A 27,883-nucleotide genomic window follows, 5' to 3' on the forward strand; every position below is an offset into this window, starting at 1 on the left:
TAATTATTTTTTGTTTACTTTTCTGCTGATTCTATGTCGTGGATAAGTTTACATGATAGTCCTACATGTAACATTGTAAGGTCATAAACCAAACTAAAAGGAAATGGAATGAAATGGGGCTCTGCTCCGACTGGGCTAATGAAGACGGCCATACAGTGTGCTATGAGGGAAATTTTGCCCGGGCAGTGGCACTATGACTATGTCGAATCCCAACGCAGGCAACTGTCAAGGGATCTTTTACATGCACGCCAATGTATACACAGGAGCTCAGGTTTTCGTTCCACCCGAAAAACTAGACACCTGTACTCATAATATTAATAAAGATCGAGATCTTAGTTAGGAAATATTACAGTTCCGTCAAATTTTATGTTGGACTGAGAGATTGTGATATAAGTAATCAATATCAGGATGTTTACATTAAACATGGGGTGTGCTCGATTTTCAGTCCCCAATTTTCCGAATCGACAGATAATGACCTACATGTATATATTTATATCTTGCAGATGTTTTTTTTTTAAAAATAAATTGTGTTCGAGTTTGAGTGAAACTAAAGCATTTTGTGCAGTGACATCTCACTTTTTTGAAAGAATTTTATTCCAAAGCTCAAGATGATATTTCATGATGTCACATTATAAGTTGAGGGTTATCCTCCTATATATTGGGAGTCTCAAGGTTAACAAGCCTGCTCATTATCAGTCTTATGGAATTTTGAACAATTTTCCATACTGCACAGACAGCATCTAAATGTAGTCCATGCTCGTGGGAGGAAATCACCATTTTTCATATCAATTTTTTTCTTCAAATTTTTTTCAGTCTTGATTTATTAACGAAACCAATATCAACGAGATGTGATCATCAGTTCTGCAGGTAAAGTAGAAAGATGAAGAAAATATTCTTCTCGATCAATCACAATCATTCAATAGACAGAGTATTGACTTTCAGGGTTCAGTGGTATTGTCTTCGGTAACCAGATGACTTGTATTGGAAAAGGGGGGTTGGGTGGCCGAACGGTTATAAGGTCTGTCATTGAGTCAAGTGGCGTGGTTTCAATTCCCCACTTCTACGTGACAAGGAAGATGGTCGCCTGTCTGGCATGGTTTCCACTTATTGGTGGGTGGTGATTGACGCAAGGTGTGACAAGGAAGAGCATATAGTCGTTCATATTGGACAAAAAAAGAGAGGTTCCATGCAGCCTACACTTTGGCGCTCACATACAAGAACCCTTGACAATTGGAATTTAAATGAATGGAATGTAGGTGGAAACTCTGCAGTCGGGAAAATTTCGCTCATAGCATACTGAAAGGTATAGTCCCCTCTTCAGTTGCCCGGTTGGTGCTAAAAGTAGGACATTAAATCCCATTTCATTTCATCTATGGTGCGCCACCTCTCACTGGTCCATGCTTAGCCATTGTAAAAATGTTAAAAAACAAAAATTCTATACTTTGCCTACCTTTAACATTTATGTTCGGTGTATGTAGCCAACAATTTCTATTTCCAGATTTTGTATATCACAAGTTTTACAGAAAAAAAGATCAGTTCCTTGTCCATTGTGTAATAAACCAATCACAGAAAGGTAAAGTATAAAAATTACTGATATTTTTTTTTTTTTAAAAACCCGGACTAATAAGAAGTTGGTGATTAGATGCATATAATATAATTCATAACAAACGCAGTCTGTATGAAGTAGCAATTGGATTAAAGTACTTCAAAATGTTTTATAAGCATATCAAATTAAAAAAGATTTTCTTTTATTTATTAAAGTCAGAATTCCTTCACAGGTATATGTTGATTTGTAAAATCATGGACCTTATAAGGTTCATGGTAAAATGCAATCATTGAAACACATACAATTGGATGTGAAGGAGTAATGCAAATGTTTAACCAGGTGATTGAATTTTCTCTGGATTCCTTGGTTACCTCCAATTGTTAAAAAGTGTTGTGTGTGTGAATATATCAGAACTAGAACATATCAGTGAATTTGCTGTGAATTTTTCTGGGTCATCAGATTTCCTCCCACTGCTAAAGACTCCTACGTACAAGAGAATTATTTAGATGAAATCAAATCATGTTAGTCCCGAAATGACCAAGATTGTGTCAAGCAGACGTTAACCCCGATTTGTTATGTGACAACAGTATACAATCACTCAAAATGATCTATAGGGTTTCGTTTGTTTTAGTTGAGTGATCAATTCTGTTTCCTCTCCAATATGTGATTTGTTCATTTTACAGGAGTTTAACAGATCGTGAAGGTTTGGATAGTATCGTTGATCATGTACGAGATCTTATTAATGCATTTCAAGAAGATTCAGGTGATATTTGTAAGTATGACTTTTCTTTTCTCCGTGCTTCAAATTGTAACAGATAGCCCAACCGCCATATAAAAATAGAAAAAATTTGATGAATTAGGATCCTAGCATTGGATGAATTAGCTAAACCCTACCCATGTTTTTTGAAAGAAGATATAACCTGCTGCAGCCTTCAGAGGCCAAATATGTGAAAATCAGAACTTATGGTTTATTTGAATTTTTCGTGAAAATACATTATGGTAAGGCAGTTCCAGAAAAAAGACTCCCCTCTCCACCACTTGTACAAATCTGATATTTCCACACTCCAGTACAAAAATAATTCCATTTTAAGCATTTCCATTAGTCAAATTAATTATTACTAGCAGGATACCCGGCTTCGCTCGGGGGTCCTTACTCCGAAACCGGAAGTGGTAGACTAACGCCACCTGGACTATGTTACTCCCCGGTCCGAGCTACCCCTATACCCCAAATTTCAGACTCGGGGCAGACCTAGTGTATCCGCCAACCCCGACTTCGCTCGGGGGTCATAACTCCGAAACTAGAAGTGGTAGATTAACACCACCTGGCCTATGTTACTCCCCGGTCCGAGCTACCCCTATACCCCAAATTTCAGACATGGGGTAGACCTAGTGTAGCCGCCAACCCCGAACAGACTTCGCTCGGGGGTCATAACTCCGAAACCGGAAGTGGTAGACTAACGCCACCTAGCCTATGTTACTCCCCGGTCCAAGCTACCCCTATACCCCAAATTTCAGACTCGGGGCAGATGTAGCCGCCAACCCCGAACAGACCGGCTTCGCTCGGGGGTCATATCTCCGAAACCAGAAGAGGGAGACTAACGCCACCTGGCCTATGTTACTCCCCGGTCCGAGCTACCCCTATACCCCAAATTTCAGACACGGGGCAGACCTAGTGTAGCCGCCAACCCCAAACAGATCGGCGTCGCTCGGGGGTCATAACTCCGAAACCGGAAGTGGTAGACTAACGCCACCTGGCCTATGTTACTCCCCGATCCGAGTTATCCATATACCCCAAATTTCAGACTCGGGGCAGACCTAGTGTAGCCGCCAACCCCGAACAGACAGACAGACAAACGACAGTCTCAAATATATATATAGATTTCTTATGCCAGTAGATAAAATTTTGGTATACAGAACATGGGTAAAGGGCCACTAATGTATAAATTACGTTTGAGAATAGCCCTCAGATTTTGTTATAATTTATTTCAGTCACTCCTCCTAAAGGCCCCGTCTTACCTCATTTTTTACCTGGTACACCCTCACCTATTAAACCTAGAAATAATATAAGACAAGCTAAACGTAAAGATGCCTCAATCAGTAGAAAGGTAGGTACAGTCATATATAATATCTGACAAGCGATTATATATTGTTTTAGGCTTTAAACGGTCAACAGCTCTGACTGCAAAGTCCACCAATGTAATCATTGGTGTGCACATAAAAGAAGAGTAGGTAGAAATACTGCTGCCTGGGCAAAATTCCCTTTTGCATTATACAAATAACCTCCATTGAAATGAAAATCAACCTCAAAATGATTAAAGTATTGTGTTTAATAGAAGAGTAGGCAGAAATGCTGCTGTCTGGGCAAAATTCCCCCTTTTTCATTATGCAAATAACCTCCATTGAAATGAAGATCAATCTCAAAATAACCAAAGCACTGTCTTGACTAGACATTGAACTTTATTTCATTTCAATAGCGTGTGGTCTACTCTTGTCAGTAGTGTAGGACGGAGGGCCTGGCAAGGACAACTCTCTGGTCATAAAGATCCCATGGCAGTTGGAATTCGATATAAGAGTAGATCGTAACACTGTTGTCTTGCAAAATTCCCCTCATAGCACACTGCATTAGTCCAGTCAGAGCAGAACAGTAGGATGTTAAAACCCATTTCATTTCATTTCATTTCTATAGTGAATTAGCAGTACGGTATTGTATCAGAAAGTTCAATACAATAAAATAGAAACTAGTGGTGATTGATTATTTAATTACGATTAATAAATAGAAAAAAGTAACATAATTATGTAGGATGTAACATGTGTATATTTTTATAGACAAAAGCTGTAAAGAACCTGGTTAATAGAACAGCACTGCTACCAGAAACTAATGGACATGGTAGGTTATTGCATTATCTCCAATTATTAACATCAAAGGTGTTTAGTCCAAGAGTTTTCTCCCTTTTATTATGTTTGGGGGTACTTGATTGAACGTTCCCAAAAATAGTGACAATTGAGTGAAAAGGGGTAATTCGGGCTACAACGCATGAGTCGACTGGATAAGTAAATATCTCAGCCAACCATGCAGCCGAAACATATTTGTTGTGTTTAATTATGTCACGATTCTACTCACACCACCTCCATTGTCGGGACTGACAGAACTGTGACAGGACTGAACTCCACGTCACTCGATTGCAATTCTGGATGTTCTGGACTGTGAATCAAGCATCTCCATAATCAGCTGATAATTAAAGAATTATAGTAAAGGGGAAAATCAGGCTATGCATGTTCTATATATTAATTGTTATATTCCTGAGAATACTGTTTAGGGCTAATGATTAATTAAGTGTTCTTTACTCTGTTTAACCCTAATCAGCGTATGACCCATTATAATGTACAATGAAAGATCATGGATGGGCATATTTATCAAAAACTTGGAACCTACATCATATTTTGATTATTATGCATCCATTTAATTGATTCAGGTATGGATTCTATGCATGGATTTTAGTTTTCATCCAATAAAAGGACAGTTTCGCAAACCAATTTTGACCTGGTGCCACCCTGTAGGCCAGTAGGATATAATAAATGTCCCTTTTTGGGCCTTATTTTCCACTATGTTTTTTTTTAGGAAATTATATTTATTAAATGTGTAAATTGTTTTTGTTAAAGGTGAAGCTGTAAATGAGGATGTTTTACAAAGATCAGTTAAATCTTCATCTAAAAGGTATTTACATCTTGATTTAAGAATAGCAAAAAAAAACAATATTGAAATAACTGTAACAGTCAACACTGTAACCTAGGTATCATTTAATCTTGTGTATTTAATCATAATTTCTTTCACATTCATTCAAAATAGGTTATCATTTAATCTTGTGTATTTAGTCCAACTTTCTTTCACTCAATATCAAATCTTTGTTAAAAATTTGTAAAAATCGTCTTAAGTCCCCTGAAATCATCTAATTTGTACTTATACCAGTTTGAATGTGAAAGAAATTAGGGTTACATATGCAAGATTAAATGATACCCGGGTTACAGTGTAAAAAATATATATAACAAGCAATGTGGACATCCTGTAAATATGAACACCCTGTCTTGACTATATTTAGGTGGTTTAAAGAACTTTCAGGAATGCTGTCTTGAAATCCCACTGCAGTTTACTACATTATCCTCATTATTTAAATAATGTTCAGACAAGTGAGGTATATATCCTGATAGCCATTGTTAAATAGTGTTAGGGTATGGTTCAGGGCAACAATATTTACAACTCATTTGATTTTTTTTGTTTGCTTTCTTAGATTTAAAATGAGCCTAGAATGATTACAAAACTTTAATTATTGTATTATCTTCTTTCAGAGGTGCTACCACCAGTACTAAGACTAGGAGTAAACTGGGAGCAGGAATTCCAACAGAAAAAAACACAGGTAATTCATCATCTAGTTCTACTAAAAGACTAAAAACACCTGCAAATCGGGAAGAAAGCATCAACGCTGACCTATACATACCAGAAACCGGGGAACAGACTACTAAGCAAGATATCAACACCGAGTATCACAAACTCTCAAATGATGTGACAGTCTCAGAACCCATTACTGACCCTTCGTGTAAAGCTATAGAATGCGTAAATGAACAGTCAAAAATTACAACGGAAAATGTTTTTAATAAATCGAGGCCCAATACGAGAAAAAGCTTATCATCATTCACAAGAAGACAAAAAATGCCAACAGATCAGAGTGATGTGATAGAAACTGATCCAAAATCTCCCAATCTCCATCCTGCCACAAGTGCTGGTGTTAGAACCAGGAGCAAACCAAGAAATGTAGAAAATCGTTCAGAAATAGCAACAGAAAATTCCTCTATGGATCACCAATCATCTATGAAGATGCAGTCACCTGCAGGTCAAAGGAAAATTGTTATGGCTGATGTACATTTGTCTCACTCTCCACAAAGCACTGTACAAAATGGTCAAACACCAACTTATTCTCGACAAGACACTCTCCCAAATGGTGCACCAGCTACCACACAGAATAGGAAATCTTGTTCTTCAAGGTCTTCCGCACCTTCATCAATGGGGGCATCAGGAATTAGTGACAAAAGGAATTTGAAGCCATCTAAACCCAATACACGGAGAAGTTCACGTCAAATGAAAGATGTTTCACTGTCTAACGAAGAAACAACAGAATTGCATAAGAAAAAGATTGAATCTGACATAAGCATTGCCAGAACAAGTCTAGAATCGTCTATAAACACCATTAGCTTCACTAATGAAAATCTCAAAGACATCCAAAACAGTATTACTATCACTCATGATGCTGTTGATCCATCGACTACAGTCATTCCTCCAACACTGGAACAAACTAAGAATAATATCAGGCAAAGCCCCTCTCAAAATCCAACTTTTGCACTGAGCTCACCCACTAAAAGAAAAATACAGAATAATTCAGTCAGATGGGCCAAGAGAAGATCTATTGAAACATCACAAAATGATGAACTTTTGACCTTGCCTTGTGATAGTGCTTTATCCTCAAGCAACATTAATAATGATAATTTTCCAAACACAGAACAAACTGATAATGTAAGTCAATGTTTGTTTACTAATGAGAGTGCTCAGAAAATACCAGACAATGTAGTTTGTGGTTCAAACAATGAAGGGGGGTCAAAAGGATCTCCTGTTAAGACAATCCAAAATTCCTTATCCCAACAACGATCTCCACAAAACTCAAATGGCAGTTTTGATGTTAAATTCTATGATAGTCAATCAAAAGATCCCATTAAGAAGAAACCTGAACCAATTTCTAAGAAACCTAAGCCCACAAGACGAATCTCAGAGAGAATACAAAAATGTAAACCTAAAGACAGTCCCAATTTAAGTGTTCTCACTCAGAGTGGTGTTAAAACTCCTCCGCTTGTGACTAAAACCTACAGCAGACGACAAGCAGTTAGTCGAGCAGTGAAGGAAAAAAACTCAAGGGACTGGAAAAAAGTTGTACCTGATTCCACTGAAAATAGAGCGGAAGTTGATGAGTCAGAAGAAGTGGATATTGAGGAAGCGGGTAACATAAGACAGACAGAAGTGAACAATGATCATGCAGAAGTGAATCATGAAGCAACACGCGATATTATTATTGCTCCACAGAGTCAAGCTTTAGCCTATCTTTCTTGTGGCTCTGTGGGTTCTGCATTTGGCTTCAATTCTGCAAATTTAAGAGAAAAATCAGCAGCAGCAAAGGCTCCTGGAAACCAAAGAAATTTAACAGTTGAAATTCAGGCTAAAAAGAAGGAAACGATATCAAAAAATACAGAATCAATGGATGAACTTAATTTGATATCAGTGGATGATGATCTTTCATGTACATCAAAATCTTTTGTCCAATGCGCTGGTAAAGAAAATTCCCCCAAGATTCCTGATGTTCTACCAAAAATAGTTCAATGTATCAACACTCAATCTCAGAAAACCAAAAAACCAAAAGAAAGTGTACGTCACAATACACCCTTGAAATATGGCAGAGGTAAAGCCATGAATAATGAAATGAACTGTTCATTAGATAGTTCCTTTCTAAAACCTTCCGAGGCTTCATCAGGATATCTTCCCAAAACTACTAGCAATAATAGAACATTACGAGTAAGATTAAATGCAGGAAAAGGTAAGATCCAGATGAGTCTAGAAAACAAGACGCCAATATCTGTAGATGCATCAATAGAAAAGCAAATTTTTGGAATAAATTCCTATAACTTGGTTATTGGAAATATCCAAAGTCCATCTAAGAATGTTGACCCTTATGAATTTCAAAGTAGCCAGACTCCTAAAGGCAAGAAAAAGAAGCAGAAAAGAAGAGCTAATCTAAAGAAATCAAACAAAATGACTGCCTTAGACCTGATTGATGTAAACGAAAAGAAAAACACCAGTGTCAGCCGGGATGGAAATAAAGCAAAAAGAAATGTTACCTTTGCCGAATCTGAACCAGTTTTGATTATTTTAGATGATAATGGAAACAGTAACATTAATAAAGAAAAAGAGAACATGTCTACTGAAAATGAAGCTCTGTGTCCGATAGAAAATGATGTTACACAGGAGATCAACATTACCTCTGTTGCAGATTCTATTGAAGAAGAAAGTGATGGAATCCACAGTTCTTGCCCTGCCAAAGAGATTAAGAACTCATCCCCAGATCATCTTACGAAATCAGCAGAAAAGTCGGACAAAGATAACAAATCCTCCAAATATATCCAATTCGAAGAACAAGGACTATTCAAAGAAGCTGACATGATCGAAGATGTCAACACCAACACTTCATTCTCAAATGAAAGTGAAGAACAAACCACATGCACAAACAAAAGTAAAAAACAATCCAAAATTAAAACTTCCAAATCAAAAAAAGGACTAAACAAAAATAACACTTCTACAGAAAACAGTGACAGGGAAATGGAGAAACTCATGACTAAAATCAACAATGCCGAAGATCATGACTTTATGTTCAGTACACAAGAAGCTTATTCCAGTATGGAGAATGACGAACAGCCAGCTAATCCTGTTGCTGATGTCAGTGAAGATGTTTTTAATGAAACTGGTCAGGCAGAAGGTGTTTGTGAAGATCTTCCTGAAAGGGATAAACATGAAATCGAAGCTGAAGATAGAGTTGATATTGATTCTGATGATGACGATAATGATGATCATCGATTGATACATTATTCAGCTGATGAAGTACAGAATGAAATAACTGAAATTGATGATCCAGAAGATAATATCAACCCCGCGATTGTTGGTGATATGCCTGCCATAAGTCGTGCCAGTTATGGAGCAGCTGATGCGCCACAACCTGATAAACAAAGAACTTTAAAGAATGATCAACTTGTTGGAGATATAATTGCTGTTGTTAATGAATTTGTACCTTGTTCTTCAGAAATACTCATTGAATCTCCTTGCATGAATAACAGGACAAAAAGACTTCTGAAAGAATCTGGAATGATGAATAACAAATCAAATGGTACTATTGACGCTAACCTGTTGGAAAATAAGGTATCACAGCTTTCAATGGTTTCACCTACTCCAGCATCTAAAACCTCCTCACCAAATATGTTGAAACCAGTAATCCAAAAACATGTTCAGAAGAGTTCAAAAAAGAAACTAAATAAAAGTACTTCAAGTGAGAGACAATTAAATGATGATACACAAACCTTTGTTGGACTAGATCATGAGTCATTAAGCAATAAAGACATGTTTGAAAAATCTAAAGATGAAGCATCTACCCATCATGTGTCTCAAACTACAAAGAATCAAGTAGAGAAATCACAAAGGACTCGGAGCTCAAACAAGATCACAACTGATTCAAAGAAAGATGAGCCGGAAAACCACTGTGTTTCAAAATCGTCAAAGTCTAAAAAACAAATTTTTTCAAAGAAATGCCATTCACCCAAAACTTCCCAGGAATTAGGAAAACATTGTGACCCAAAATCACCAACATCTCAAGTATCTGTTTCTCCCAGAAAGCGTAGAGGCAGGAAGACAAGATCAATAGCTGCCTTGTTGAAAGAAAGTGCATCTGACAGCCTCCTTGATACATCAAATGATGAAGAATACACACCATCTGGTGTACCACCAACCCCAGCGACAAATAGGAATGCTCCCACTGTATCCAAGATGACATTAGAAAAGGAAATAGCAAGCAAATGTTTACCAGTTGCCATGGAGCCAGTTGAAGATGTTCAACAAACTCCAGGTATATATGAGCATTAACCAGCTTAATTCTAGGTTTTTTTTACTCACAGCACAACTTTTATTAGTTTTACTTGACCCAAATTTGGCCTTGGTAGTTCTTAGTGTTGATTTGTTACCAGTTTGAAAGTTTGATTAAATTTGAATAAATTCTTGTGTTTATTGCTTTTAGTGTTTGTTTTAATTTTGTTGTCTTAAAGTTTTTGTAATAATACTAATAAAGAGTTTAAATATTTTAATGTGATTTTATTTTTAAAAATAATAATGTATATAGAATGTTGCCTTTTTTTTTATTATTGATATTCAGACATTAGAAACTATATAAGTAATTTTATTTTTGGAGTATTTATTGTATGATAATACCCTTTTCTCCTGTATTGTGTCCGATGAAAATCGAACTAAATTAATTATTTTATATAATTCAGTGAATACTAAAGATAATGGGGAAGACAGCTCTGATACTGATGATCTAAATATAACAGTTGAAGAGACACAATATGAACAACCAAACCAAGGTAAATATTCTCAAAGCAAAAAAAAAATACTTAAATTATTGTTATTGTTGTCATCTGTTGCCAGTGAAACATAGGGTCTTCCTTAGTCTTTTCTGTTGCTAGTGGAATGTACATCCAGAGCTGGGCGATATTTTGGGTTTTTCGATATAAAACTGTCATCGGAAATATATCGTAAAACCGAACATATCGGTAGACTGATTGTCAGTGTGTCATGGCGACGAGTGATCCGATGGACACTTTTCTTTAGACAGCACTGACATTTTATAGTTTAATTTAATGTTTTTTGTTTTGTAAATGTATATTTAATTTTCAAAAAGACATAAACTTGAATTAAAAAAATGAGTCTGTGTGTGTAAATGAATAATGACTACGAAATGTCAAGTGTATGTCCAACTTTTAATATATTTATTTACAGTTATGGTGCTAAACAATAAATTACCTTTTATAAAACATCACGATATACTGAAAATATATATCAAAATTCTCTATTTATTAAGTTATTATTGTACAATCCTTTGTTTTTAGAAATGCAGCAAAAGCATCAAACGAAACAGTTCCAAAAATTCAAAGCAGTACCAGGTGAGGCCCAGGATTCAAGTAAAAATGTTGAAAAGCATAATAGACTAAACAATTCTTTTGTAACACAAGATGATGATGTTAGTGAAGATCTAGTTGGTAGCAACCAATCAACAATCCCAGCTTCTCTAATTTCTCAGGATAATACAAATAATGATGTTGTTCAAGAAAAAGCAAATCCTGTTGAAGATCAATTTCAGATTAGCCAGAGTACCACAGAAACTACAACACCACAAGAGAGCCAGTCAGTCCTTGTGAAGTCTGTAATGAAAAGTAAACAGGATAGCATTAATTCTTCAAACCTCTCCTCCCAATCAACACCGTCAGATTCAATTAGTCGAAAACGCTTGTTCATGAAAAGATCAGCATCAGTAAGAAACACTAATCTCGACTCAATCCCACAAGCAGATGTCAAAGAAACTGCGTCACAAGAACCAGGATCTTCTAAAAATAAGCAGGATTCTGACCAAGAAGTACCTATGAATGAAACGGCGGAAGTGTCATCATTAAAAAGGAAAAGATCATGCAATAAAAATAAACGACAAACAAGAGGTTATATATCTTCAACGTGCAAGACAGAATCTTTTGTTTATGATCTTGATTCTCAGGAACAGGATAAAAATCATTCTCTGGTAGAAAAACAGAAGCCACATGATATACACCAAGAGGCACTTGAACAGGTTGGAAAGAGCACCGCTGAAAGTGCATCCTTGAATTTCAATGACAGCAGTGAAGATGAGTTAGTAATTCGAAAACCGAAGCGCAAATGTTTTTCATTGAAAGGCAACAAATTAAGTGTTCAGAAATCTCAAACATCACAAAACCATTCTCATAACTCTGAAACATTACCAAAAACATCAACAGACTGTGAATCTTTTGATTTTAATAACTCAGAATCTAAAATTGAGAAAGACTTAAATTTTAGTTCGAATTCAGGAACAATTGCAAAGAAAGTGACAAAGAAATCAATCTCTGACAGTTTTAGAAACTCTGAAACTATATCTCCAAACTCTTGCAAGTCACATAACAATAAACAAGCTCAGAGTAACTCTCAAATTTTGTTTCACTCAGATGGACTGCATCATGCTTTCACCGACCATCAATCTTCTAACACTGTATCTACAAGTGCTAAGGTTACAGCAACAAAATCATTTTCTGCAGACAGTAATAAGTCAGGTTCTAATTTTGATCGGTTAGACTTGCAAAATAGTAGAAATTCTCATAGGAGTTTTCAAAACAATGTAATATGTGAAAAGATGCCTATAACATCGACAGACATTGAATCTGTTGATTTCTGCAACACTGAAGCTGAAATTGAGACACAATCTGGTTCAAAATCTTTAAGAAAAATAAGAAAAAAGAAAGCAAAAATTAATGATTGTGATGATACAATGATTACATTAGACTCTCAAAAATCATGTGGATCTGAAAATAGTAGAACGCCACAGGTCAAACAATCTTCCAAAACATCTCCTAATAAGATTTGTGGTGAGTCTTCCCAAAGTAATCAAGAAGACAATAATGGGGTATCAAATGTGATAACAATTGGAGAAACAGAAGAGGATGAACATATGATAATGTCCTCTGTCCAACAACTGGATTATCATAATGCTGAGACCGTGCCACCATCTGGTCTACCAGTAGAAGAGTTAATACCTACTGATAATGAATCTGATGAGTCAGCTATACACCTTCCTGGTATTGATGATCTTTCAGATGGTTGTGGTGAAGCTGAAGAAATAAGTAAAGGTCTATCTGGTAATAAAGTTGAAAATGGTGGTGGTGACATTTCAGATGATGAAGCTGAAGATGTTACTGATAAAACTTGTGTTAGAGATACTAATGCTGATGATGTTGGTGACCAACATGATAAAGCTGAAGATGTTACTGATAGAACTTGTGTTAGAGATACTAATGCTGATGATGTTGGTGACCAATATGATGTTGGAAATGTTGTGAAAGGAACCTTTGGTAGTGAGGAGAATGTTGATAATATGGATAGAGATGCTTCTGTTGAAGATGTCATTCAAAGAACTTACAGCTTAGACAAGACTGCTGAAGATGTTTTGAAAGGCATAACGAATGCTGTTGACAATACTGGTACTGATGGTACTGAACATGATAAAGATGAAGATGATCAAGATGTTGTTAAAGGAACCTATGGAAGAGATGATAATGTAGCTTCAGAAAATGATGAAGAGGAATATGATGATTGTTATGCTGATTTACCATATACAAGTTCTCCCATCATGTGTACAGGCAGATCTGTCAAGAGTGTTCAATCTGCTCTAGAGGTAGGTACATTCCTTAATGTGGTTTGTTTTTCCAAATATTGTCCAACAACCTTGAAATTTGATGAACAGTTTTGATTAAACTATACTAGGAACACACTTTAAATAAACATTACTATTTCTATTAACTGTTAACTCATACTCATAAGCTCAAATGACTTGTTCAGAGAATTTTGCCCCACAGGTTAACAGCGAAAAGAGAGAGAGAAATGGGGTTTAACGTCCACTCGATACAAACTAGGTCATTTCGAGACTAACACATGGTTCAATTTTATTTACAACCGGGGAATCGAAAAAAAGGCCAGTTGACTCAATGACAGACCTTATGATACAGCGTGCACATGCTAACTATTCGGCCATCCAACCCCACAGCGAATAGAAATAGAGTTAAACTAAAATATGTCTTATGTTTACAACTTCTTTGATTTGATGAAGAACAAAGTTTTTACAAAGGTCATCCTCAAATTAATAATGATATATGTTTGTATGTAGCTACCAACCATGTTTTCAAATTAAAGAAATGGGACCAAATAAAGATGTATATGTTTTGCTTTAAAGATACATTCCCACGTACAAACTTTGTGATTTGATCATAATTGCTTCAATTCCCTTTCAAAACTGGGGATCACGGTGGCTAATTGGGTAAGATGCTGGCTCGCTAGCCTGGAGGGTCGGGTGTTCGATCCCTGCATTGCCTGAGAAAGTTCATCCAGATTTTCTGGCGTGGTTTCCCCTTGCCAGTGATGCAGGACAGAGGGCCTGGCAAGGACAGCTGTTTAATCGTTCGGATGGGACGAAAAACCGAGGTCCCGTGTGCACATTGGCGTGCATGTAAAAGATCCCTTGGCAGTTGGAATTCGATATAAGAGTAGGCCATAGTGCCGCTGCCTGGGCCTGCGTCTTACCCACTTAGCCACATGATCCCCCACGTCCTGGACAACTGCCACTCACTGTGTGTAGGGCGTAATATAATATTTTCCCCAACCTAGAACATAGTACATAGTTCTTCGTCACTTCATCAAATTAATTACACAATAGGGGGTAGTTACGTTTTAAAAACGTCACACTTAACAGGTTAAGCACAAGACAGTTTATTGACTGAATTTATATTAACCTACAGACAGGGCTAAACAAATAAGCTGGAACACTGTTTCAGAAATTTTTAATGAGATGTATACTATTCAAAAAAAGTAGGGGATATTTGATTTTTAAGTGTTATTAAAGTCACCTAATGAAACTGACGAAGAAACAAATGACAAAATGAAATGAAGTTCACATTCATCGATTTATTCCAAATGATCGTTAGACTAAGTAAGGCACAGACTGACCATTATAAGGGTAAAATGATACCCGGGGTCAAACAGCAAAGTTACCACAGCATCACAACCAAGTCAGTAACGGGTAAATCCTCCTCTGTTTGCCAAACAAGCATTGATCCGACGTGGCATACTCCTAATGAGACGTCTAAGGTCATTTTGGTCCAGATTGTCCCATTCCTGTTGCAACGCAGCAGCAAGTTCTTGGACATTGGCAGGACGTTGTTGACGTTGACGTAACCTCTGTCCAAGCATGTCCCAGACATGCTCGATGGGGGTGAGAGGTCGGGACTCAGTGCTGGCCAAGGTAATGTGGTGATGTTCTGTTGTTGGAGGTAACCTGTAACGATCCTGGCCCTGTGACATCTTGCGTTGTCATCCTGGAAGATGAAACGGCGGCCATGACGTCGTGCGAACGGCACAACATGGACTGCCAAGATGTTGTCCCGGGAGTACTGGCCTGTAACACGCCCTGCAACAACATGTAAAGCCGTTCTTCCAGCAACAGTGATGCCTCCCCACACCATAACAGAACCACCCCCAAATCGATCATGTCTGATGACGTTAACGTCTTGGAAGCGCTCGTTTCGACGACGCCACACCCTCCTACGTCTGTCCAAAAAATCAACAGTTAACCTTGACTCATCTGAAAACATCACATTGCTACAGCGTCGATTATCCCAGTGTTGACGATCCCTACACCAACAACGTCTTGCCTGAATGTGATGATCTCTCAAACAAGGGATCACGCGAGGACGTCGGGCGCGAAGGTGACCCCTATGCAGTCGATTCCGAATCGTCTGGCCACTCACTCTCACACCAGTGTCTGTTTGAAGACGAGCGCTGATCTGATTTGCTGTGATGACACGATTTCTCAAGGCCAAGGTACGGATAAATCGATCCTGGGCTTGAGTTGTCGCCCTTGGTCGACCTGAGCGTGGTCTGTCCTGTACAGATTGTGTATCACGGTATCTGGACCATAGCCTGCTTATGACAGACTGAGAAACATTCATCGTCCGCGCCACAACCGCCTGTGTTGTGCCGATCTGTAGCATGCCAAGGGCACGTAACCTTTCATTTTGGGTAAGCCGACGCATATCAAAATTTGTTTTCTGGTCACTAAAACAATTAAACTGATGTTTCCACCCTGGAATTCAATGCCACAATGACTGTAACATTCAAAGTCAGAGTCGTGCAAATCTTGGGTTGGACCCCCATGATGATCCCAAGCATCACCTGCATTCCATGCGGTAGCTATTGGTGCGTTTGGTCGTCACATGTAACTGGAAATGTTTCTTCTGTTAGGTTCTATAGTGACTTTTTTCGTAGTCATTTGCATATTTTAGTATTATGCCCCCAAAATCAAATATCCCCTACTTTTTTTGAATAGTATATATTGTTATATCCTTGACCATGATCATAAAACCATTATATTATTTGTACATTGTTCCAGATTGAAGAAAATGATGATGATGATGATGATGATGATGATGATGATGATGATGATGATGATGATGATGATGATGATGTATTAATTAGAAGAGGTAGGAAGAAGATGAGTACTGTTATTGAATCAGATGAAGAAGAAGATGGAGTTAGTGGTGCAGGTACCTATTATTAGTTTCTTGATTCTCTATTTGCTCATTTTCATAAGGTTCCTGGTGAGTTTTGGGGGCGAGTGTATATCTCTGCTGGTTCACCATGCCTGCAATTGTTTTTGATTGTCAGCAGTGGCATAAATAAGGTGTACAAATTGACATGTGTGCCAAACAAATGAAATTAAACAGAGTTTAATGTCCTACTTTTCTGCTCCAGCTGAGCTAATGATGATAGGGTTAAGCCAAAGAACAAATGACCATTGGAATTCAAAGGAAAGTAGTGTGGGGTGGAACTCCACAATTCAGGCATATTTTTCATCACTCACATTGCACAAAAACGACCAAAGTAAAATTTACAAGTGACAATGTTAGTATTTTTAAAATTATTTTGGTTAAGATATGAATTTACTCTAAAGATTGTTTCTTATTGTGTATTTTAGATGAGTCCAGTCTTCATCTGAATTCATCCAGTGCCTTCTCCAGTCAAAGTGATGTTACAACACAGGTAAAACATAACCCAGCAGATAATTGCATAGATCTGTTGCTAAATTGTATTTAATTCATGGTCACCCAAGCATTAAACTGTGGCCAACTCTTTATAACTGCCCACTCCCATATACAAGCATATTTTCAGCAAGTATATCGATCCCGCAAATGGTCTTAATTGAGGGATTTCACTGAGTTTTGAAAAGCATAATGCGTGTAAATTGAAGACAGGCATTTATGTGCTGAGGAAAAAAAGGTATCCCATGGTTAATATCCCATAGTATCTCATGGCCATTCTGTTACAAGTTATCAGTATTTCAAACATGCATTAAAGAAGACCAAGAGTCACAGATACAAGATAAAACTTCACAGATGATGAATCAGTGTATTAATTTCTTTTATTTTATATTTTAAATCATTGATGCTTTTTTTATCTCATTTTTTGGCATTTTGAGTACTGATAATGAAATGTTCTGACATATTCACAAGGGTCTTAGACAACCTTCATGTCGAATTAAATAAGAGATTGCGAAACAGAAAATGATGTGTTATCATTTTATAAATGTTGTCACTAAATTAATGTTGTCATGATATTAATGTAATCAGCCCTGAAGATGATATGAATTTGTATTGAAATTAAAGTGGCCCATTGTATCCTTATTTCTAGAATTGCAACTTTTTTATAATTAAACACTCTAGATTTAAGATAATAAAACCATTACTGTGCAGTCTTTCAAAAGGCATTAATTACACAGCATTTGATTGGCTGCATGATAAAAGTCAAGGATACCCAACATTTGATTGGCTGTATCATAATGCTAAAAGGTACCCAACATTTGATTAGCTGTATGATAAAGGTCAAGGGTACCCAACAATTGATTGGCTGTATGATCAAGGTTAATTGTACCAAACAATTGATTGGCTATATGATAAAAGTCAAAGGTACTGTGCTGGAATCACAGATCCAGGGCCAGATCACACTTTTGTTAGATATTAATGGAGAAACCATTGAAATGCATATAAATTGAATTAATCTTTTAAATCATTTTCTAATACTAGCAAAGAGGAGCCATAGTATGTGATATAGATAAAATGAGAAAAGAGATAGAAGAATTAGAAGCCGAGATAGCATCTAAATCAGCACATAAAGTTATAGACAGTGATAAAGATGAAGGTGATGATAATGATGATGATGAAGGTAATCAAGATAGTGAAGATGATGATAAATATCTAACAATGCCCTCATTACAAATAGGTGAAATTTTCAAGATGTTTCTGTGATAAGAATTACTATCAAACTTTGTTGAGAAATGAGATGGAGATAGTGGGTTTGAACAGCCTCTCAACACAAATTGGCAAATTTTAGGACTGGCATATGGTATATCTATATTTCATTAAGTCTGTTGCTCATGCTGGTGTTAACAGTGACAGAAAACCTGAAAAAAACAAAAGGTTGGACAGGAGTGGGTCGAAACCATCACGATGACTAACTTAGAGTTTTATGATTTAAATGCATGTTGGACCATTTGGTCAGCCAACTTCCCTTCAACGAGACATGATCTATACTCTTCAAAAAAAGTAGGGGATATTCAGAAACAATACAAAACTACGGAAATGCACTGCTGTTTTTATTAGAGGTAATCAGTGTATGTTAATAACAGACCAATTGCCAACACATGAACATAAACAGTTCATATGACGTATCTGACGTCCCCATTTCACTCGCAAAGAGATACACCGTCAAAAGTGAAAATGGACGTTTTTGATTTTTGTCTTAATAATGAGTAATTGCTCCACCAATCCTCAGACATTCAGCAATTTGTCGTAGCATGCTCCTAATCAACCGTCCAATCACGATTTGGGGCAAACTGACCCACTCCTCTTACAGTGCCACGGCCAATTCTTGCAGTGTTGTCTGTTGACGTCGACGAACAGGTCTCCGGATCAAATTAAACGGAATACACTAAAGCAAAGATAAGCTGAACAGTAAATCTTATGCAAGAACCGATAGGAAAGCGAACATGGATAGGATAAACCAGCATAAGGCAGTTTTCATCAACCCTTCCTTGAAGTTTCAAATTTGACAATGAACCCCTCCCACGTGTATGGCGCTATTGCGTGTCGCACGTGCAGCTCAGTGGTTCTGTTGGGGCGATAAGTTCTTCATCTGTGAACATACTCTCAAAGCATGTCAAGTGTCCATGACTATTTATCATATCACAACCTGCATAGGTATTTGTATTTCAATATCCCCTACTTTTTTTTGAAGAGTGTATAATAAGTCATACTAGAGAATGGGGGAACAACAGAATGTTGTGAAATGTTTGAGGAAGTGTGAATTTACATTTCCAAATGATTATATATAATGATCGTTAAATAGGCAGCTCGACAAGTATTGCATGTGCTGACAGGGTTCGATCCTAGTGTTGGCAGAGAGATTTTTGTCGGAATCTTCCAGCCTTGTTTCCCCATGTCATTGGGACTCTGTCCAGGGCCTGACAAGGAAATACAACCAGTCTCACTGATGAGACAAAATACTGAGGCCTTGTGGATATAAGAATAAGAGTAAGCAGTAGTGCCACTGCCCATGTACATTTTCCTAATGAGACATTGCATGATGTACTCCAGTTGGTGCAGGAAAGCAAGAGGTTTATTTTACTTTCATTGTTAGATATTGATGATTAAAATATTCGTTATTTTTTTCAGAGCAAGACGCGATACCAGCATCTCAAGAAATCCAGAATCCATCCAGTGATGATAGCAGTAGTGACTTATTCCTGAGTCCACTTCAGTACTCCCCTCCACCATCTGATCACGATAAATCTCTTCATGATGAAGTGGCGATGAATGGGGTTGAGGAAGCAGAAGAAGAATTTAAGTGTAGTGAGGAGGAACGAGAGGCAACCCCAGAACCAGAATTGCCAGAGGAAGTGCGAAAAGCCATGGAAATATTAACGAAATATAAAACAGAATTACAAAAAAGTCAGAATTCTCCGCTTTCATCTAAGCAGCCAGAAAAAGCTACTCCTAAGACAAAGCAAACTCTCACTAGTTCCACAAAGGTTTCTCCTTTTGTGAAAAAATCCACTCCTGCAAAATTTGATTGTAGTTTAGAAAATATTGAGAATACTCTAAGGGAAATAACTCCCAGTAGACAGAACAATTTGTCGGTGGGAAAGAGGAGTCAGGTAAGCTCTTATGATGCCACACCTGTAAGACGTGGTCAAAAACATTGTTCAAGAGAGACAACTCCTTTAATTAAAGCCTCCCATTCATCATCAAGAGGGGCCACCCCAATTCACTTATCTATGAAATCTAACAGCAGTCCAGTTTCTAGAAAGTCTGATTCCAATGGTGTGTTGAGTTCCCCAAGGAATGTCACTCCAGTTCAAGTACCTATGAAATCAAACAGTCAAGTGTCTAGAAAGTCTGGATCCAGTGGTGTCTTGAGTTCACCAAGGGAGAGCACTCTAGATAACTTACCTATGAAATCTAACAGTCAAGTACAAAGAATGTCTGGAACCAGCAGTGTGCTGACTCCTGTGAATAGTTTAAAGAGTAAGAGATTCTCAAAGTGTGAAAGATGCCATTTTGCCACAACTGGACTTAGCAGAGATCAGGTGGTATGTACAGGTCTTTTATTAGCTGCTCCATTTTGATTTTTACAAATGGTCTATATAGAAGGGTTTATGATATCTGTTTCTTCTGTATTCGGTTTTTTTTTTTTGCACCATCATAATGGAAGATGCATGTATGTAGGCAATTAAGCCCCAGTTCATTGTATACAGAATATTAGCTGTGAAGACATATATATGCACCATTTTACCAGTACATCTATGCTACGACTTATTCTTATTTCAAATTCGAACTATGAAGGTTTATGTTATGTTCATGCCACAATTTGTCCTTCCATTTGATTGACTAGACACTGTTCATTGCCAGGCCGTGTGTCTGCATCACTGACAAATTGAAACCACGCCAGCGACGCCAGCACTGTGATCAAACTACTGAGACACCCTTAAGATAAAGCCTACATGTTACTTTGTCTTTAAGAAGTTTGTATTTGCTTGAACAAGAAGGACGAATGATTGTAACCAACACAGTGACTAGAATTAAGACATCAAAGACAACAGAAAATTGATATAAAAACCTAGTTAGATGTATTGGTAAATGTAGGACTAAAATTAAAACCATAATGAAATGAAAATCAGGTTTTGATTAAAAGTTTGGGAGAAGAAAAAGAGATTTCTGTACTTCCATTTTTTTTTGTATTTTACCTTCATCCATATATCTATACAAACATTAATTGAAAAAAGGTACTGGCATATGTTAAAATATACAGAAGTAGGGTATTAATACTGAACCACAAATAGGATGTAAAGCATCCTTAAAAGTACTTAGTTTGCAATGAAAGACTTCCTGAGTTTAAGCCCTTGGCTCTTTTAATGGTGGAGTGGACAATTCAGAAGACTTACTGAAATAAGCAGACAAGAAATCAAGGACATTAATTCTGTTTACCAATATAGAATCTCCTAAATAAAATTTAATATGGCTTTTTTAACTCTATCTTTAGGTTTGATATATTTGACATTCATTCACGATCAGAATAGACTGCCATTTTCATTAGCCTAGTTGGTGCATAAAAGTAGGACATTGAACCCCATTTCAGTTTGAAATTAAAATAGCAAGTATATTTCAGCACAATAGAATTATTTTTAAATATATCTTCAGAAAGCTGTGTTGATAAAGAATACTACCTCTGCAATCTGAATAAAACACAAATCCCATTTTGTTTCGTTTTTTATATTTCAAAATTCTGTTTTACTTGTCTTCACAAGACTAGGATCTGTTTTACTTGTCTTCACAAGACTAGGATCTGGAAGATTTTTATATAACAGATGTTCTGCTTGATGTGAGGAATTAGCCAATGAAACTGTCTGTTATGGCAAGTTCTTGGCGTGCTGTGCACAGAACTGTGGGTAAACCACTAGAAATATCAACGCTGATTGATTAATCAATGTCTGACGTCATAGGGTCAAAAGCCACTCATATGACCCCTGACGCGACCTACCACTACAACTTGTCAGATCTTTATGTAGTGTAGGCCATCGAAAGTATAAAAAACGAAACGAAATATAGATCTGTATTTTAATCAGATTGCTACCTCTGTGACCTGTGACCTGTGTAGATTTAAAATTTATCAAATTCTTATTTTTCAGTTGAATGTTAAAAAATTAGCAGCAATGAATGATGCCAAATTTTACTCTAAATTTAATAAAAATGTCACCCATCTTATAGTTAAAACAGGTAAAATATTTTTTGTACTTTTGTATTAAAAGGAATGTTTTAAAGATCAAAAATAACTTAGTCATCTAACACATGTACTTTAGATAGTAAAGTCTGTCATTGAGTCAAGTGCTGTGGTTTGAATCCCAGGCTTGTACATGAAACGGTTAGACTTGCCTGTCAAACCACTGCTAAAGAAAATTAATGAAATGAACTTGAACCATATGTTAGACAGAATTTAATCAAAATTGTTAGCCTTATTTTAACTAAAATAGAGCCCCTTTATAAAACTTTTGTTTTAATTTATCAAATACATCAATAAGAAACTATGTGCAATGCTTTGTGTTTCTTGATTAAATCAAGAATTCTTCCTCAGAATCCCTGCAGATAATTGATCAAAATATTCATGTTTATTTTGTAGAGGAAGAAAGTCGAGTGTGTGAAAGAACATTAAAGTTTTTCCAGGGTGTTGTTAATAAATGTTGGATATTATCATATAATTGGATTGTTGATTCTATAGAAGAAGGACGAATGTTGTTAGAGGTACACAATTTCTCTCATATCTGGCATTTTATCCAGCACAGGATAGTCACTGTACAATGTAATAATATATTGTCTTTACTACAGTATGTCCGTCGCTGTAGAGGATAAGGTTCTCATCCTAGAGAGCAAAAGGAATTACAGTCAAACTTATGGCTCTTGGTGACAAAGAAAAATCTTATGGATACTCCTTTGCAACCATTGTGTATTGCAGGCTGTTCATGTGTACAGTTCACACAATGACTTCTTCAAAATGTTGTCTCAAACCTCCAGTTAAAGATACATTATGTAAGATTTAGATAAAAAAAAAAAAGCTGGCCGTTCCTGCTACAATAGTTAAAAAATATATCATGCAAAATGAATATTTTGAAAAAAATTATTCAAATTACTTTATTCTGAGGAAAGTTACCAGTGTTTATAGTTTTGGCAAGATGTCTGCATTGATTGCTTATTGTCGTAACCACGATCCTCTTTATTCAAGACTTGGTCTTGTTTCCCCATTTTTAAATTAATTCATTAAATGGCCAAAACGTTTCACTTAAAATCAGAGCCATCGGATGGCATTGAGAGTTGATTATGGTCGTCATGTTAATAAATGTCTAATTAATAATTTATATAACATTTAAGGTCTAAAGAAAGAACTGCAATAGGCAGATTTAGATCTTGAATCTTAAACATTGCATTCTGTATAATTTAAATAACATTCTTTGGCAGTGGCACTATTTCATCTAGGCTGATTTTTGTTGTAGTCGAAGCTAGTACAGTATGGACATAACTGATCAAGAGCAAGAATGTTCTGGCAATATAATCCATACAAGCATTACCATATTTAGTGTTAACAAGATCTTTAGAGAACATTCCATTATATCTGTCCTTTAATGTATAAACTTTCACACATACAATATTTTGCCTTACAGGATTCATATGAAATATTAGGTGATACAGTTTCTGGTGAAATGCACGAAGGGCCACGACGATCGCGGATATCTACAACTGGTTTATACAATGATTTATATGTTACATGTGTTAGTGTTAGTGCTGAGATGTCTAAAGGTAAACACTGTTAATGGTAAGGGGTGGGGGGGGGCAGAGCACTGAACCCTTAACTATAATGTCTCCATAATGTCTCAGTGGCATTTTTGTAATTGAACTGGAATCTACAGCTCACAATTCCATGGAATACAATTACTTAGCGACATTTGACTAGGCTTCTCTAGTCATTATCTAGCAATACCTGTATAGAATGTCTCCAATACAGATCGTGGTGTGGGTGGAGAAAGACCTTATGGATTCTATAGTCTAGTTCCCACTTTTTCAGGGTTAGCAAAGATCAAGTTTTAGTTTGATCTTTCTCAGTGATTGAACTGTTATTCATGTGCACCAAATTCATGTATGCTTAAAGACCATACTGTAATATTTTGTGTTTATTAATATAAAAAATCTCAAACATTGACATTTTGAAAGCTGACAATAACCCTTTATGCTTTACCCAGTCCACCCTAAAATACTACTCCTTTTAGCAGTGCTAACTACTTGAATTATGTGATGTGAACTATTTAAGCACTCTGGCGGTTAGACGCAATTTCGACATCAGCTTCTTTTGGGAACTTTGGTACTCAATATTTACATGAACAAAGTGCTAACTGGGTAATTTCTTGTATCATAATTTGTTTAATTTCATGTCAAAAAATAATCTCTGCCTTATCTCCAGTAAATGCCTATCTTTATGCTACAGGTGATATGATAAATCTATTAGAAACTTGTGGTGCTACCTATGTAGAGAATGCAAACAAGTTATCAGAGATAGACGTAGATAAACGTCTGATTATCTCATGTTCAGATACAGAAGGAATATCTCCTTCATCATCAGACGTCAACTTTTATAAAAGTAAGTTGCTTGTTTCTCTACCTAACTAGCTATTAGAAATAATGTTTTTGTGTTTGTCTAAATATCAGTCATGTGTCTTATATTTGAACCAATCCAATAGAAATTTCTTTGTTCACTTATACTGGGCATGGACTTGAGAGTTAATCACTAAAGAATAATGGGGGTCACGGTGGCTAAATGGGTAAGACACTGGCTCGCTAGCCATGAGGTCGAGTAATCGATCCGTGCATTGGCCGAAAAAGTTCATTCAGATTTTCCGGCGTGGTTCCCCCTTGTCAGTGATGCAGGACAGAGGGCCTGACAAGGACAGCTGTCTAGTCGTTCAGATGGGATGATAAACCGAGGTCCTGTGTACACATTGGCGTGCATGTAAAAGATCCCTTGACAGTTGGAATTCAGTAGGCTGTAGTGCCGCTGTACAGGCAAAATTTCCCTCATAGCACAAGGTATGACGTATGCCCGTCTTCATTAGCATACGCTAACGTAGGATGTTAAACCCCATTTCATTTCATTTCTAAAGAATAATGCATTCATGAATTTCAACTTAAATTAATATCTAAAATCATCTTTTCAACCCCTTTTTTTTGGACTATGTATGACTTTTACTCATGCATGTTTAACACATATTAAAGGGAGGTAAGTCCCATGTACTTATCTCTAAGAAACTGAAAAAATGAAGATAATTTATCTGTTTTACCTTTCCATAGGTAATTATAAATATAATGATCTAGTAACAGTATCAAGAGAATGGGTGTTTGACTGTATAGCAACATATGAACTCCGACCTCTTAAAGACTATGTATTAACGCCAGGTCGTGTACATCTACCATTTTAATATTGTCATGAATAATACAGTATGTGCTTCAAGGAGGTTGTTCAAAAACATGCATATAAAAAATTAGAAACCGTTGAATTTGGTTAAATCTGAACGTTAAAGGTGGCTTCAATGGTGCCATTCAAAAATAGAAATGTTTGAACAATTTAAGGGTGAATGTTAAATACGCAGGTAGTATTTTGGGTCTAAAAATTCGCAAAAAACTTTGACACTAATTCTTGTGATGATTCTCTAAATATTTTTATCAATGAAGATTTGCCTAAAATTTATAAAAAAAAAAAAAAAAAAAAAATTCCAGTTTCAGAGGATTCTCATGGCGTGGGATCCTTGAGAAAAATCAGTAATTTTAGGCACAATTATATCCTAATTTGAAGATTGAATCTGAAACTGGATTAGTCTAGTACTGATTTTGTAACCCGTAAACACCAGATGAAACTAGCTTCACATATTACATGAAACCACAATTCCCAGATATTGAAATTGATTTTATTGATTATTGTATATGAACAAGATGTAAATATTGTGTGATATGTAGATACATATATAGATGTAATATATACTATACATATACACGTAATTGTTTATCTTTTAATACAGTGCCATGTACCATATAATCTTGTTAAAAATTATTGTTAATGATTTTTTTTATTAGTAAATAATATGTACTCTGTGTAATTCAATGTAATAGTATTCAATGAAATATAATTTTATGTTTGTAAGTAATTAATACTTATTAGATAATACAAAGAACCATATAAAATTTTATGTTTGTTATTGTATTCCTCAAGAATGAATTCCAATGATACGGTTGTGAACATAGATAATTATTAAATAATAATTACAATCTCATTGTTTAGACATTATATTGTCCATAATATGAGCTATGCCCTGCTTTCACAAAGTACACTTGAATTTCAAAAGCGTTACTTCAAATACTCGATGTCATCATATTCCCATTGCCCAAATGACAATATTGTGCGCTCTTTTCTTGCTGCTCTTCCCTTGTTCCAACAAGATCCAGCGATATTAAAAACCAACATACGATCACTTCTCTTTGCTGGTTGGCTATCAGCCTGAGTGGGACAGGTAACCAGTCAACCCTACTGTTGATCGACTTATTGTGGCTGATATTTCGGTTTCGATTTTAGAAAGTTCGCAGTTTGATATTTTATTTCGGGATCCAACATCCTATCCAAGTTATACAGACGGCTGTCAGATTAGATTTCACAGCTGGATTAATATTTCCTTAATATTCAGAATCAATTAACCTGTGTTTGTTTTATTTCGCTAAATGAATTTTTGAACATGGGAAGTGGAACGTTTTTTGGCTGCCAATACGCTAACCGTTACCACAAACCCCATTGATATCCAATCCGTTTTCATTGACTTGGCCAGGCTTAATTAAAGTAACCTCTTGCTTTGCGGACACGCAAGGGCTGCGTAAATTGCTAATTTACTGTTAACTGTGTTCGCTGACATGCGCCTGATAATCGTTCATACGGGATATCGATAATATAAAAATGATTTCGTGCGTTGCATTCACTTCATTTGTAGACGCCCACATTGGAATCTGGTCGTATACTTTCAAAGCTCTAGAGGCTACAGTTAATATCCCATTGCCTTTAAAGGCCCGGTCCCAATGCACTTACGGATGCAAAGAGGATATAAAAAGGGGAAAAAACCTGCCCTGCGTTTGAAAACGCCATGCATCCGTTGTGTACTCATTGCATACGTGTTTCATACGCTCTATCCATCGAGCATCCGTTCATTTTGATTTCATCCGCGCAAAAAGTTTTGAGCTGCACAAAACTTTTTATAACGGATGAACTTTCTGCCGTGTACGATGTAAATGCGCGACATATACGAGCATTAAACGTTCAGTGTCCGTTATCATCCGTTAAGCGTCCACTGTATCCTCTCTGCAGCCTCTGGGCATCCTCGCAACTCACATCCGCTCCAGCTGAAAACGGAAAGAGGGAGGAAAGATAAGGTACATGGAACATCTATACTTTCTGCCGTGTACGATGTAAACGCGCGACATATACGAGCATTAAACGTTCCATGTCCGTTATCATCCGTTAAGCGTCCACTGTATCCTCTCTGCATCCTCTGGGCATCCTCGCAACTCACATCCGCTCCAGCTGAAAACGGAAAGAGGGAGGAAAGATAAGGTACATGGAACGTCTATACATCGTTAGTAGCACAGAAATAGAAAGGATGTAAGCGTATGCATCTCGTAGGCTATATAAAGTTTTTAAAACGGACAAAGCGTTTGTATCTGGGATGTATCTGGTATATTGAAGGA

At 36.6% G+C, this 27,883-nt stretch overlaps 1 protein-coding gene across 1 annotated transcript; it reads left to right on the forward strand.

Moving 5' to 3' along the window:
• Window positions 1-1,511: 1,511 nt before the first annotated feature.
• LOC126831899 (serine-aspartate repeat-containing protein C) lies at window positions 1,512-26,263 on the forward strand. Its single transcript, XM_050562553.2, has 17 exons — window positions 1,512-1,573; window positions 2,230-2,318; window positions 3,536-3,651; window positions 4,373-4,433; window positions 5,207-5,261; window positions 5,891-5,958; window positions 10,673-10,762; window positions 11,288-13,632; window positions 16,399-16,552; window positions 16,984-17,048; window positions 18,089-18,284; window positions 19,736-20,652; window positions 22,249-22,336; window positions 22,737-22,858; window positions 23,773-23,908; window positions 24,591-24,743; window positions 25,451-26,263. The coding sequence occupies exons 8-17, from the start codon at window positions 11,290-11,292 to the stop codon at window positions 25,576-25,578; spliced, it is 4,302 nt and encodes a 1,433-aa protein (XP_050418510.1). The 5' UTR covers window positions 1,512-1,573; window positions 2,230-2,318; window positions 3,536-3,651; window positions 4,373-4,433; window positions 5,207-5,261; window positions 5,891-5,958; window positions 10,673-10,762; window positions 11,288-11,289; the 3' UTR covers window positions 25,579-26,263.
• Window positions 26,264-27,883: the final 1,620 nt, after the last annotated feature.

The sequence above is a fragment of the Patella vulgata genome, chromosome 9 (genome assembly GCF_932274485.2).
Source record: "Patella vulgata chromosome 9, xgPatVulg1.2, whole genome shotgun sequence".
In the NCBI taxonomy this organism is placed as follows: domain Eukaryota; kingdom Metazoa; phylum Mollusca; class Gastropoda; family Patellidae; genus Patella; species Patella vulgata.

What these genes read in the sequence shown, in the direction of transcription:
- LOC126831899 (XM_050562553.2), top strand. Translation starts at nt 11,290, where the DNA reads ATGCAGCAAAAGCATCAAACGAAACAGTTCCAAAAATTCAAAGCAGTA. An exon ending in AATGCCCTCATTACAAATAG is followed by an intron (nt 18,285 to 19,735) that starts GTGAAATTTTCA and finishes TATTTTTTTCAG; the next exon opens with AGCAAGACGCGATACCAGCA. An exon ending in AGACGTCAACTTTTATAAAA is followed by an intron (nt 24,744 to 25,450) that starts GTAAGTTGCTTG and finishes ACCTTTCCATAG; the next exon opens with GTAATTATAAATATAATGAT.